The following is a 13,672-nucleotide window of genomic DNA, read 5'->3' on the forward strand; positions in this document are numbered from 1 at the left end:
TTGTGACGAACATCGTTAACAAATCGAGGTAAATCATAAGAAGACAATGTATGTCCTTCTAACAGAACTGGTAATCGGCAGCACTAGAAGCAGATTTTTACAGCATCCCTTTGCTGGTGGTGGAACCGTACGATCCTCTCCCGCGAGGGTCACATGCAACGAAAGCATCGAAGCGACTCAAACTAATCGAACTCAAACAGCTAATATCCATATTAAACGGATGCAACCAAAGGTTACCGCACTTACTCCTCGTCTTGCGGTGATGCTGACTTGTTTTCTTTATTACTGGCCACGACACGCTCTGTATTTGGGGCTGCTACTGTTGCTGTCGTGGCTGACTGTGGCTGTTCCTGCGGTTGCTGCTGTTGCTGCTGGTGCTGTTCGTTGGTAGTGCTCTCACCGATTTTAGCTTGCTCTTCCGCTGGCTTACCAATGCCGGACGTATTGCTTTCCCCCACGGTACCATTCTCGCTGGAGATGAACGTAAATTGGATGATGGGTGGGTTAGGTAAGGTGTTGGATGTTGTAATGAATCGTGTATGGGTGCAATTTGATTAATGCAGTTGTGTGTGTGTGTGTATGATCGCTACAGTGGAAGGGGTAAACCACGAGCATACACTAGTATCACGCTCCGTGTATCATCACACACACGCCTATCTAGCGAGCGGCCATGATCTGGCTGACCTCTCTCGTTAACTTCTACGATCCCGCGCAAACAAAACCGGCTCCACTCGCGATCACAACACGTGGGAAGATACTTAATTCGCTCGATTCGCTGGCGGTGCGGTACTTACATCTTCTTCGTCGGTATATCGAAATGGCTGACCCGACGACCCTGGAAGACTTCGGGCGGATCGTCCGGTGCCGCCGGTGGTGTTGACTCTGTGCCCTTATTCTCGGCCTCATTGCAGCGCTGCGTCGTTGCGGCTTCCGCCGTACTGCTGCTTACCGATTCTGCATTAATCGGTAAATTTTGCTAGAAAAAAAGAGAAGAGAAGAGAGAGAGAGAAGCGAAGGGGATAGGTTTTATTTAAAAAACGATGACACAACTGGAAGGTGCTAAATGCGACATGAGCCCTACCTTTCGCGATGCTTCCTGCTGCTGGCGCAGCTTTTCCGCATCGTACGCCTTGAACTTTGGCAGCGCCTCGTCGATGAACGTGTACGGGACGCGCTTGTGCGACACCTTGATCTTGCCGACGTACAGCACCTCGAAGAACTGCGAGTTGTTGGCGGATATGTCCGGCAGGGAGGCGAGGCTGCACGAGATACCGCCGCTGCCGGTCGGTCCGTTCACACCGCCGGACGAGTGGTTCAACCCGCCGGAGTAGCTTTTCGACGTGGCCAGCCGGTTCGGGCCACCGTTCTGGTACTGCTGCGGGTATGATTGATAGTGCTGGTGCTGTTGCTGTTGGTGCTGCTGCAGATGATACGCTAGCGTGGGGCTACTGTCGTGCTGGGCGTAGCGCATCTGTTCCGACAGCTTCAGGTTCGAGGCGGGCGTCGAATGGATACCCTGGTTGCGGAGCGCCTTCTGCAGATCGTTTGCGTTCGCGCTGGACGACACAATGCTCTGGGGTATGCTGCCAACGGAGCCACCGCCAACCGTGGCCGGATCGCGCATCTGCTGCATCAGCTCGGCCATCTGGAATGGTAGAGAGGTAAAGAAGAAAGGGTAAGTTGAGAATGCACGAATTTGATTTCATCGTGTGAGTGTAAAAGTGTGTCGAAGATTGATGCACACTACATAAAACACCAAATGGCACGGAAACACACCCGAAAATTAAGAGAACAAACTAAACCGTGATCGCTGCTCTCTGCGATTGTTACTGCACTCGCGCAAACTGCATCTAACGGTTGACTGCGAAACACAGAGGTTTGTCGTTTAATTAACGCCCCCTCTATACGTTTGCGTGTCCTCTCGTCGCTATGTGTGCCTCTTCTCCATAACGCCCCCCCCCCCCCCCTTCAAGGGGCAACGATCATTTCAAAGCATTTGTTCAACACATGTGCCCCTATTTGTGAGTGTTGTGGTATGTGTGTGTGTGTGTGTGTGGGCACGCGAGAAAGAAAGAGAGATAGTTTGCACTTTGTATGATGCACCGCAATGTAACTTACGCGAGTGTGGCATGACTTTTGTTCGGAAGCGTCCAAGCATACGAGAATAGAATTCCAGCAAACCCGTACCCGTACACGTGCAGTGGACTCCGAATACTGACAGAGCTCGCTACAACATCTCCACTGTCCACGATCGTAAATCAAACATTTCAAATCAACTGACTTCAGTAATTAGGAGGGAGAACTTGCGCTGTGTTTATTTGATACAACACAGCACCTAGCGAAAGGCTTATGGTGAAGGGCGTCCGATTGTTAACCTGCAGCCGAATCAAACAAATCAACGACGACGATCGATTTGGTAATGTGGCGCTGACGTTGAGTTTATTTTGGGGCCTAGTACGGAAGCGCAACATTGCGACGCACAAGTGAGTCGCCGTAGCAAACTGTACATTAGCAATATTTGCTCTCTTATAGCATCCGAAGGGCGAAGGTGGAACTAAGCGAAGCAACTAACACGTACGCTCTACAGAAGCATAGTGAGATGAGCGGTGGGGGAAGACCAACAAAATAAAACCGGTCAACAACGAACCTTTGACTAAAGGGTGGACAGTAGAGGAAGAGTTCTTCAAGGTCGATGTTGTTGATATTGTTTTCATTATCTGTTTATTAGATGGGCCGATGATCAACACGATGATGTTGTAACGGTAGTGTTTAGAAGGGCATCGTTTAAAGAATGAATTATTGTTTTAATAAATTAGTTTTTTGATAATATTTGGACTATTCAAAAAATAATTTTCAATAAGAGAGAATTAAATCAGCTTGAAACGGAACAAAATGTAGACCACTATCCCACCACAGCATCAATTAAGTGATTCGGAGATTATATAATCAAATTCTAGGCAGCGCCTTCTGATGAATCGATCCAACTAATGGTAAAAAAACTTTTTTTATTTGCTACAAACCCTTCGTCTTCGAACGGTTGCCCATTCGTAACTCTTTTTATTTTTGGTTAGTAGTAGTATATATGTCGCCTACATACTTTTATTAAATTATTAGATTTAAATTGAATTGAAAGTACAGTGAACCCTCTCTTATTTGACACCTCTCCAATTTGAAAAACCTCTCTTATTTGAACATTTTGCACAGTCCCTTGATTTCCAGTACATTTTTGTTCCTCTAATTTGGAAAACCTCTGAAATCTGTGTCCCTCTTATTTGAGTATGGTGTTGCCATGGTTATTGAAAGATGTATGCTCAAATTAGCGATTCTGTTCGCAGTTTCCTATAGCAACAGTTAAGGCTGCATACTAAATGTTCTGTCTCTTTCTTGTTTGTTTGGACCTTTCATTCACTTTCAACCTCTGTAATTTGAAAACCCCTCTTATTCGACAGTCCCATCGCCTCTCAAATAAGAGAGGGTTCACTGTATATTCTATTTGATATGTGATACTTTACATATACAGACATTCAAAATTAATGGTAAAATTGGTTTCGATTTCCGGTACTCAAGAACTAGAACACAAAAATAGTACATTTCAGTATTATTACTAAAGGATTTTTTAATTGTGATTTGATAACAAAAGCCATTAAAAAAGAGTTAAAAAGAATAACTTTACATTGATCCTGTTGTTTGGTAGAAATTTTAGCGACCTATCCATAATTTGTTCATGATCGGGTCGCTTGAAGCGGCAATAGCTATATCAGTTCGTAATTCAATCACTAGTCAGATAAAAAAGAAAAAAATAAAGAACTGGGTCATGCTTGCTAATTTTAGTCTGATGGTAATTCTCATGCAGTTTCCGGTTTCTGTTAATGATACTAATTTATATTAAAAAAAAAAACGAAGGAGCTTAGAAACTTCCCCAATAGTCATGAATTAATATCCATGAATTATTTCTTCTAAATAGTAATTGAATTGAAGAGCTGAAGAGTGAACAAAATAGTAGTGCAATAGCCGTGCCAAATAAATAAAATTGAAGAGAAATTGACTGTCTTCTTGGGAAAACTTCTTCATTTTCAGTTTAGAGGTAACAAGTTTAGAGTTAAGCGTAAAAGAAAGGATTATGGAATTGGACATCTCTCTAAAAAGAGTGTAAGGGATTTCCTATTCTTCTCAGGCCTTGTTTTGTCCAACACGTTTTGGCTATAATTTGAAACATATCTCCGTGTTGCGTGCGAAGTGCATGCAGAATAAAAAATAAAAAATGAAAAGACACAAGATCGGTGAATTTCCACGAAACGCCAGCCGTACCCCCCACGATGAACGTCGCTACCAGCACGCGCAGCACCGGTACCGTCTACACAAAGGATTGCTCGATGGATTGGTCGATGCGGAATTTCTGGAATCGCCGGTGCGAACAGATGTCGCCGGGAGTGACAATGGAAACCGGGAGCGCGATGGGAGTTGGGGACAAACGGGAATGGGAGTGGGAGGAAAGGCGTAGAATTTTGGGTTAGTATCGTGCAGAAAAATTGTGAAAATTTTGGTATATAAAGGCGGCTCAAGCTGGAGCCAAATCAGATTCGAACGATAAGCCAAAGTGTTAAGAGCTTCATTTCATAACATCCGAAATAATCCGAATCTCAAGGAACGATCCCCCTTTCTGTTGCATAGACTCCCGAGGCAGCGAGGAGCACTAGCTGAAAGGCTTGGAGAATTCCCCGTTGTAGCCGTAGGAGCCGGAACCTTCGCCCGGCGGAGCCCCTCGGCCGCAACATTGGTGGCTCCAGAGAGGAGAGCCTCACCGTAAGATAGTGTCGTCGCGTCGTTGCTAGACCGGAGTGGACGAGCCGTGTAGCTACCGTGCTCCGTGTTACCAAGTGCGCCGTGGTCCCGAGTGTCCAGCCGCACCGGAAGGGTCGAGCCCAGAGTGTGCTTCTGGAACCGAAGTGTCCAGCCCATCCGTGACGTCGTCACATCATCATCATTGGACCGGATTGGAATAAAAAGCTAAGTCCGTGCTTCTGGCCAGAGTGTCCAGCCATCCGCGTCATTGAAGTGCGCCGTGGTCCCGAGTGTCCAGCCGCATCAATTTATGTTATTTGTCATACGTCCTTCTGTCATTGGACCGGATTGGAAAAAAAAGCTAAGTCCGTGCTTCTGGCCAGAGTGTCCAGCCATCCGCGTCGTTAAAGTGCGCCGTGGTCCCGAGTGTCCAGCCGCATCAATTTATGTTGTTTTGTCATACGACTGTCAGTCGTAGAATTGTCGTAAAAATGGCTAACAAGAAGAGCAATTACTTTGTTGAGAACAAAAACGGTGCATGTCGCCTATGTACCGAACCAAACGGTGATAGTCCGTTTGTTAAGTGTGAAGAATGCGATCGATATTTTCACCTGGCCTGCGCCAAATTATCGGCGGTACCAACCGCAGAAGAAGAATGGTTGTGCATAAAATGCCAAGATATCAAAATCCAATACCAACAAGAAGAAAAGAAAAGCACACCAGATCAAGCCATACTAGAACTCGCCATGGTATTACAGAACAATAGTTTGGAAGCCAGCCGCCATATCAAGAAAACCACATTAGTAAACCTTCCAGAATTTGATGGGAAACCACAAGACTGGCCACATTTCAAAAAGACATTTGAAGACACAACAATTGAAGCAGGTTTTAGCAAGCTAGAAAACTTGAATCGTTTGCAACGATTTGTTAAGGGAGAAGCCGAAAAAGCAGTGCGTGCCTTACTCTTGGATCCGCAGAACGTTCCGGCCATCATGGCTCGTTTAGAAGAACAATTTGGAAGAGCGGACCAAGTATACAAAGAGCTATTGAAAGATGTGGTGAAAATAAAGGTCGAAGGACAAATGAAAATAATGGAGCTTTCTGACGCTCTTGATAACCTAGTTACAAATATAAAGATTTTAGGAAAAAGATCTTATTTGAATGATCCTCGACTCATCGATGAATTGTTGGCAAAACTTTCGATCGATAAACAACTGAATTGGGCACAGCACAAAGCCAGTCTAGAGGCAGCTAATTCCGAAGTAACGCTTGACCAGTTCAACGATTGGATGCACCAAATATCGAAGGCATTGCGAAGTCTGCCAAAAAGAACAGAGCGACCACAGAACAAGGTAAATGTTCACAAATATCACAATCGCAAACCACCAGGAAATTCCCAGCAAATGAACATTGCTCAAAACTTGCACACAGTTTGTCGCTTGTGCAAAGGACAACATACGTTGCCAGAGTGTGAAAACTTTTTACAGAAAAACATTAGTGACCGAATTGCATTCACCACACAACACCATCTGTGTTTCACATGTCTCCTCTCCAGCGAGCATGTCCAAAGAAACTGCCCATTGTCCAAAGTATGTAGTGTGCAGGGATGTATTCGGCGGCATCATCCTCTGTTACATGAAGTGCCCCAGCCAATATATTATCACTATAACGACGTACGTGTCTACTACCAGATCGTTCCGATAACCGTACGCAATGGGTCAGTGGCTATGAAAACGTTTGCTTTCTTGGACGCTGGATCGTCACTAACACTGATGGAGGAAGATTTGGCAAACAAGTTAGGTTTACAAGGCCGGCAAGATCCATTAACAATGACGTGGACCCAAAATCTAACGGTAGAACAAGACACCAGTCGTCGAGTGCAACTTACGATTGTAAATGATCAAGGAAAAGAATTCCTATTGAAAGAGGTGCGAACCGTTAAAAATCTACAACTACCACAACAAACAATAGACACCAATAGATTACTTGCTCTTTACCCACACCTGAAAGGCATTAAAATAGAATCGTTTACAAACGCTTACCCTACCATCCTCATCGGCTTAAGTCACAGCCACCTTATCATGCCATTAGACCGCAGAATGGGCCGTCCAGAAGAACCGATGGCTATCAAAACAAAACTCGGATGGATAATATTCGGAAATGAGTACACACAACTGGCAACAAGATCGGATCATTTCATGGTACACAAAAACGAGGAAATAATGAATAGAATGATCCAACAATACTTCAGTACGGAAGACTTTGGAGTGAAAGTGACAAAACCTCTTGTGCCCAAAGAGATAGAGCAAGCGAATAAAATTCTAGAAAAGACACTAGAGAAAAAGGATGGATATTATCAAGTGGGACTGTTGTGGAAACCAGAAGTGGCACACTTCCCAAATAGCTATCCAAACGCACTGAAACGCCTAGTAAGTTTGGAAAAGCAGTTGAATAAGAATAGAGAGCTGCAAGTTTGGGCAAAGAACACATTTGCAGATTACATACAGAAGGGTTATCTGAGAAAGTTGACGCCAAGCCAGGTTGCTATTGCAACACCAAAAACTTTCTATCTACCGCATTTCGTTGTAGTCAACCGAAACAAACCGATACCGAAACCACGATTGGTGTTTGACGCGGCTGCTGAAGTCAATCACATTTCGCTGAACTCCCAATTACTATCTGGCCCTGACGAAATGGCTTCACTTTTCGGTGTCTTGCTACGTTTTCGAGAAGGCAACATCTGCGTCACAGGGGACATCCAAGAGATGTTCCACCGAGTAAGAATACGGGAAGAAGATCAGGACTCTCAGCGTATTCTGTGGCGAGATTGTGAAAACCGGTGTCCCGATGTGTACGTCATGCAAGTCATGACATTTGGCGCGACTTGTTCGCCTGCATGCGCACAAGTAGTAAAGAATACCAACGCAGCTGCCCACGCCGAAACACACCCTCTGGCAGTAGACCCAATAGTTCGGCAACATTATGTTGACGACTATCTCGATAGTTTTTTCACAATGGAAGATGCAATTGAAACAGTGAGACAAGTAATTGAGGTACACAAAGCTGCTGATTTTCACATAAGAAATTTTACCTCAAACCGGGGGGAGTTACTGAAAACAATTCCTCAAGATCGTGTACAACAAAAAACAACTTCAGTACAAATCGAAGAAAAGGGCCAAGACTACGAGAAGATACTTGGTGTTCATTGGAACTCAACGATCGATCATTTTGGGTTTCAAGTCAAAATGAACAAAGTAACAAAAGACAGGCCAACAATGAGAGAAGTTCTTAGTTTTGTCATGAGTGTTTACGATCCGCTGGGCTTAATAAGCCACGTAACAATAGCTGGCAGAATTTTAATGAGAGAACTTCATGTTATAACGAAGGATTGGGACTCCACCATTCCAGATGAATTACAAGAGAAATGGGAAGAATGTCTACGCGTAGTAAAGAGTGCCGAAAACATACGAATTCCGAGGCAATTGGTGAAATCCTTGAATGATCCGCTAGAATTGCATACTTTCGTAGACGCTTCTGAGAACGCATTTGCTGCTTGCGTTTACGCCCGCACTGTATCAAGAGAAGGAACAGTATTTATTAATCTTGTGGCCGGAAAGGCACGCGTGGCGCCAATTAATCCATTGTCCATTCCTAGGCTGGAGTTACAGTCTGCGGTTCTAGGTGTACGTCTAACCGAAAGTATAAGAAAAGAACTTCGCCTATTCATAAAACACATAACATACTGGAGTGATTCGGAAGTAGTATTGAGTTGGCTCAAAAATCGACGTAAATACGCACAATTTGTTGCTCATCGTGTGGGCGAAATTTTAGAATCATCTCGAGCCGACCAATGGAGATGGGTTCCATCTCGAGAAAATCCAGCAGACATTGCAACAAAACCATATCCAAATGATTGGATTTGGGTAAATGGACCTTCGTTTTTAAGAAACGACGAATCAGATTGGCCACACAAAGAGATCGTAGAAACGAATGAAGAATGCCGCGTAGTAGCTGTACACCAACACGCAGAAACAGCTATACCAGTCGAGAATTATTCTTCGTGGCCTAGATTGTTAAAACATCTAACAATTCTGAAAAAGTTTGCCGATTTTATTAGAAATCGCTCAGCATTTACACGTTCCATTCAGCCTGATGACGTCCAATTAGTCCGAAATGGAATGTATCGCAGTGCTCAATGGGAAGGATTTCCCGAAGAAATGGCGACTCTCACTAAAGGGCAACCAGTACCAAAGCAAAGCCCTTTAAACAAGCTATCACCATTTTTAGACTCCGATGGCATCATGCGTTCCCGTGGAAGATTGGAAAACATCAGCGCGCTTCCCCAAGGTACACGCACGCCAATCATACTGCCACAGAAACCAAGATTGGTAAAATTGTTGGTGAGAAATTTCCATGAACGTTATTTGCATCAGGCCGACAACGTAGTTATCGGCGCAATTCGACAAGAATATTGGATAGTGAATTTGCGAGCAGTCCTAAAGAACATAAAGAAATGTTGCCAAAAGTGCATTCTACAAACCGCTGCACCAGTAGCCCCCTTTATGGCACCTCTCCCAGAATTCAGAGCTCACCCATACACACCACCGTTTTATAATACAGGGATCGACTATTTTGGACCTATCGAAGTACAAGTAAAAAGATCGTTGGAAAAACGATGGGGTGCTATCTTCTCGTGCATGAATACCAGAGCAGTTCATATAGAACTAGCCGAGAAGCTAGACACAGACAGTTTTATGGTATGCCTGAAGAATTTCCAAAATCGCCGAGGAAAAATATGCAACATGTATAGCGATAACGGAAAAAATTTTGTTGGTGCGGAGCGCGAATTAAGAGAATTAGTAACAGAAATCGACAAGCGCATGGGACATGAATCGGCGCTCAAGTACGAAATAAAATGGCACTTCAATCCCCCTTCCGCCCCCCATTTTGGTGGAGCATGGGAGCGGCAAATACAAAATATCAAGAAAGGATTGCGGCACATGTTTACTGAATGGAGTCACCGACACCCGACTCCAGAGACACTTCGTGCCACTTTAATTGAAATCGAGGCAATGCTTAATTCCCGGCCCTTAACACACATACCGCTGGAAAATGAAGAAGACGAAATACTCACACCATTTCATTTTCTTATTGGACGAAATGGCAGCCATATACCACCAGTAGTGAACGAAACCTCGGCAGCAAACAGGCAACAGTACAAACTCACACAGCATTACTCAAAGATATTCTGGGACCGTTGGAAAAAAGAATATCTTCCAACACTAATACGCCGAAATAAGTGGACTAACCACGTAGAACCCATAAAGGTGGGAGACATAGTCGTGCTGTTTGATGACAACGCACCTCCGGGAAAGTGGATCAAAGGAAGAATTATGAAAGCGAATATGGCCCCGGATGGGCAAGTACGATCAGTGGAAGTAAAAGTGGGAGAAAACATATTAAAACGGCCAGCTGTCCGAGTTGCCGTATTAAATATAGAGCAAAAAGAACATTTGCTTCTCCACACAACATCTCAGCAACACCAGGGCACACATCGAATCAGACCGCTTCAGCCTAACAACGACAACAATGAAACGAAGCCTCCTCGCAAGAAGACAAAGATCGCCCCATGTCATTGGGCAAAACAGTTGTTGGAAAATAACCCACCAAGCACTTCGACCAACTAAGCAAGAAGCGTAATCCCCACCTGTGAATTACGTGGGGGAGAATGTTGCGTGCGAAGTGCATGCAGAATAAAAAATAAAAAATGAAAAGACACAAGATCGGTGAATTTCCACGAAACGCCAGCCGTACCCCCCACGATGAACGTCGCTACCAGCACGCGCAGCACCGGTACCGTCTACACAAAGGATTGCTCGATGGATTGGTCGATGCGGAATTTCTGGAATCGCCGGTGCGAACAGATGTCGCCGGGAGTGACAATGGAAACCGGGAGCGCGATGGGAGTTGGGGACAAACGGGAATGGGAGTGGGAGGAAAGGCGTAGAATTTTGGGTTAGTATCGTGCAGAAAAATTGTGAAAATTTTGGTATATAAAGGCGGCTCAAGCTGGAGCCAAATCAGATTCGAACGATAAGCCAAAGTGTTAAGAGCTTCATTTCATAACATCCGAAATAATCCGAATCTCAAGGAACGATCCCCCTTTCTGTTGCATAGACTCCCGAGGCAGCGAGGAGCACTAGCTGAAAGGCTTGGAGAATTCCCCGTTGTAGCCGTAGGAGCCGGAACCTTCGCCCGGCGGAGCCCCTCGGCCGCAACACTCCGTTTGCTACTAAAACGCGACGAATGATTGAGTCAATCTATTTTTTTAAATTTCCACAAAGAACTCACGTTCTACTACTTCGGCAGGGGCTCGCTACTTATACGTGGCACCGAAATAGATTCCATCTTGCAATACAGCGTGCAAGCGTGCTTTAAAGTAAACTCATAAACCCACGTACAAAACCTACCAGAAGATGGTAATATACGAGACATGAGACAATTTCCTGTCTTGCTACTGGAAACTCTTTGTCATTTTCTTATCCTCTTTCTGTATCTCACGACTGTCGGGATAATATTTTCACAGCTCGGAAACGAAGATGATAACAATCGACAAACAAGGGGATGCTCGGATGTTCCCGATGTTACCCATAAACGTTCGTACTTTTATAGCTCGAAAGGTGACACACGTGGCTCCAATTGTGATTGTGTATTGTGTACAACGTAAAGAAAACACTACACTTGCTGTTGGTGTTCAAGAGATGAAAATTGAATTTCTCGACACGCTATACGCTTTCTGTACGTTGCAAAAAAGGTTTTACTTTTGTTTTGAGGGGCACATGCTAGAATTAGGTGATTTAATTAGTGCAAATTAAATTTCCATTGCTCTATCTCATAGTCGTTAGAACAATGAATTGATCTGTGTTATTTGAGATTTTTATGGCAATTTTGGCAGTAAACATAAGATGTAACATAAAACTAAGACTTTAAACCCTTAAGCTACCGGGGAACGATTCAGATGAGATTCAAACCCGCCAAGTCTTGCAGTCGCCATATCATCGACCATTAGACCATCTAGCCAGTCCTTAATTATAAGTTTAGTACAAAGTCTTGGGATAAACCAAAAGGCAAACAATGAGAAAAGGTAGCAGATGGAACCATTCTCTACTTAGCGAACCACATTCAGCAAAGGACTGAATATTAAGGAAATCTTTATCAGGCAAAACAAACATCTGTTCAAAACCACTTGTTAAAGTTTCATTTCCATTTCCCCAAAAACTTTTGCCCAAGAACTATGCATATGCAAAAATAGAAAAAAAATACGGCCCCATCGGCATTGCTTTCATCTCAAACAAATCAAACACCAGCATCCACCAGCATCCAGTTCGAAATGGTTTCACCTGCACGTGGATGAGCTGAAATTAAATTCCGGTTTGCGTTGATATCGTTCATTAGATTTAGCATCTCCGGTGTGCTGTGCTATGGCTGGAATGGTTATTTGTGTGTCTGGTGCGGATTCACACGTGTGGTGATTGCTTGCTGGTTGGCAGCAGTGGAACACACTGGCTCGAAACGGATCCCAGCCCTACCATCTGTATGGCCGGAAGGTCCCTTCACGTTCTATATACACAGACACACACACATACACACATACACGCTTTCTGGCTGCGTTGCTCTAACCATTCCGAGCGAATCAATCATGCAAGAGTCCACCATTACCGGAGAAACACGGCAAACAGGTTCATTTATAGGAGGGTAGAACCAAAGAGATGAACGAAAAATGTGCCATTTATTTTTAGTCCCTGCTGCCCTCCACTTTCTGGAAGCTTTCACCACGGCACAAATGGTCGGTCATCGGTTGGACTGCAGGGGACACCGGGTTCACCCGGAAGTGATACCTACGGCTGAGTGAGCCTGTCATTGGCTCGTGTATGAAGGCAAGTTATGGCTGTTTCCGATAGGCTTTCAGCATTGCCAGCTGATTCATACGTTCGTAGAAGCTTTTTTTTTGGGTGGGAATTTCGAGAAAAAGCTCATAAATATACCTACTTTCTCTACGGTAAAGGTTAAATTGCGAACTAAATCTATCCCAAATATGTATATTCCACCAAGTGTAGCCCCTTTAGGCCAACCTGTATAGTTAATATTTAATATTACAGAGATTACTTCTTGTAAAGTGCCTCCGGTAACCGTGTGTATGTGGGCACATACGTTTTGCCATCGGAAAGGATCAAAGTGCCAGTTTTTTTTCGTCTAGCCCACGCTTTCCCACGCCTGAGCCTAGGACTGACCTCAATTACAGCTCCCCCGAGAGCTAATGGTTATATTATGATGAGTGGTAAAATTACATATGACTGGCAAAGCAAGGCAGGAAAATCGGTCGCCCATCGGTGGTTAGTGGAATGTAGTGGAGGAGCTAGATTCACTTTTAATAGTGCCGTGTACAGATTATTAGGAAAGGGTCAAATTAGTTGCTAGCTTAGGTCATGTTTGGACTACCAGATCGGGATCAGTGTAGAATTTGTGCAGGAAATGAGAAAAATTTACGGCAAAATTGAATGGCTGTTCGTCGCAAGTCATTTAAAAGCTGCTTGGAGCAAGTTTTGCTAAATAAAGAAAGTTTTGGGAATTTATTTACTGACTTGAATTACTCGGGGACTAGGGAAATCAGATTTGAAAAGAAACTTTAATATTACCTTTTTTAAAATACCGAATGCGAAATCCCTTAAAGAAAATACCTTATTTTACTTCACTGATCAGAAAATGAAATCTCTCCAGGATGTTCCGTTGTAGTTGACCCTCTTGGTGAATTTACAAGCACATCTTAACCTTGTCGGTAAGTTCAATATCGATCGAGATAGGAAGAATGCTATAAAAAAAGCAACGATGA

The 13,672-nt window shown here is 44.0% G+C and overlaps 2 protein-coding genes across 8 annotated transcripts in view; one reads left to right on the plus strand and one right to left on the minus strand.

Moving 5' to 3' along the window:
- LOC121588729 (TBC1 domain family member 1) overlaps positions 1–13,672 on the minus strand; it is a 34,865-nt gene that overhangs the window by 4,726 nt on the left and 16,467 nt on the right. For 4 of the 7 annotated variants that reach the window (XM_041907015.1, XM_041907016.1, XM_041907019.1 and 1 more), the window contains 3 exons: positions 1,082–1,645; positions 795–976; positions 247–471 (listed from right to left, as the gene is read on the minus strand). In XM_041907015.1, the coding sequence (XP_041762949.1) occupies positions 247–471; positions 795–976; positions 1,082–1,645 (971 nt within the window). Of the gene's footprint in view, positions 1–246; positions 472–794; positions 977–1,081; positions 1,646–1,776; positions 1,856–2,118; positions 2,186–13,672 lie in introns of those variants that run through there. The other 3 variants (XM_041907021.1, XM_041907020.1, XM_041907017.1) reach the window with 3 other exon arrangements.
- LOC121588730 lies at positions 4,229–11,131 on the plus strand. Its single transcript, XM_041907023.1, has 2 exons — positions 4,229–8,252; positions 9,846–11,131. The coding sequence occupies exons 1-2, from the start codon at positions 5,229–5,231 to the stop codon at positions 10,467–10,469; spliced, it is 3,648 nt and encodes a 1,215-aa protein (XP_041762957.1). The 5' UTR covers positions 4,229–5,228; the 3' UTR covers positions 10,470–11,131.

The sequence above is a fragment of the Anopheles merus genome, chromosome 2R (assembly GCF_017562075.2).
Source record: "Anopheles merus strain MAF chromosome 2R, AmerM5.1, whole genome shotgun sequence".
Lineage (NCBI taxonomy): Eukaryota > Metazoa > Arthropoda > Insecta > Diptera > Culicidae > Anopheles > Anopheles merus.

Excerpts from the sequence above, each read along its gene's own strand:
- LOC121588730 (XM_041907023.1), top strand. The coding sequence starts at position 5,229 with ATGTTGTTTTGTCATACGACTGTCAGTCGTAGAATTGTCGTAAAAATG. Across the intron at positions 8,253-9,845 it reads AGAGTGCCGAAAACATACGA|ATCGAGGCAATGCTTAATTC; the intron begins ATTCCGAGGCAA and ends ACTTTAATTGAA.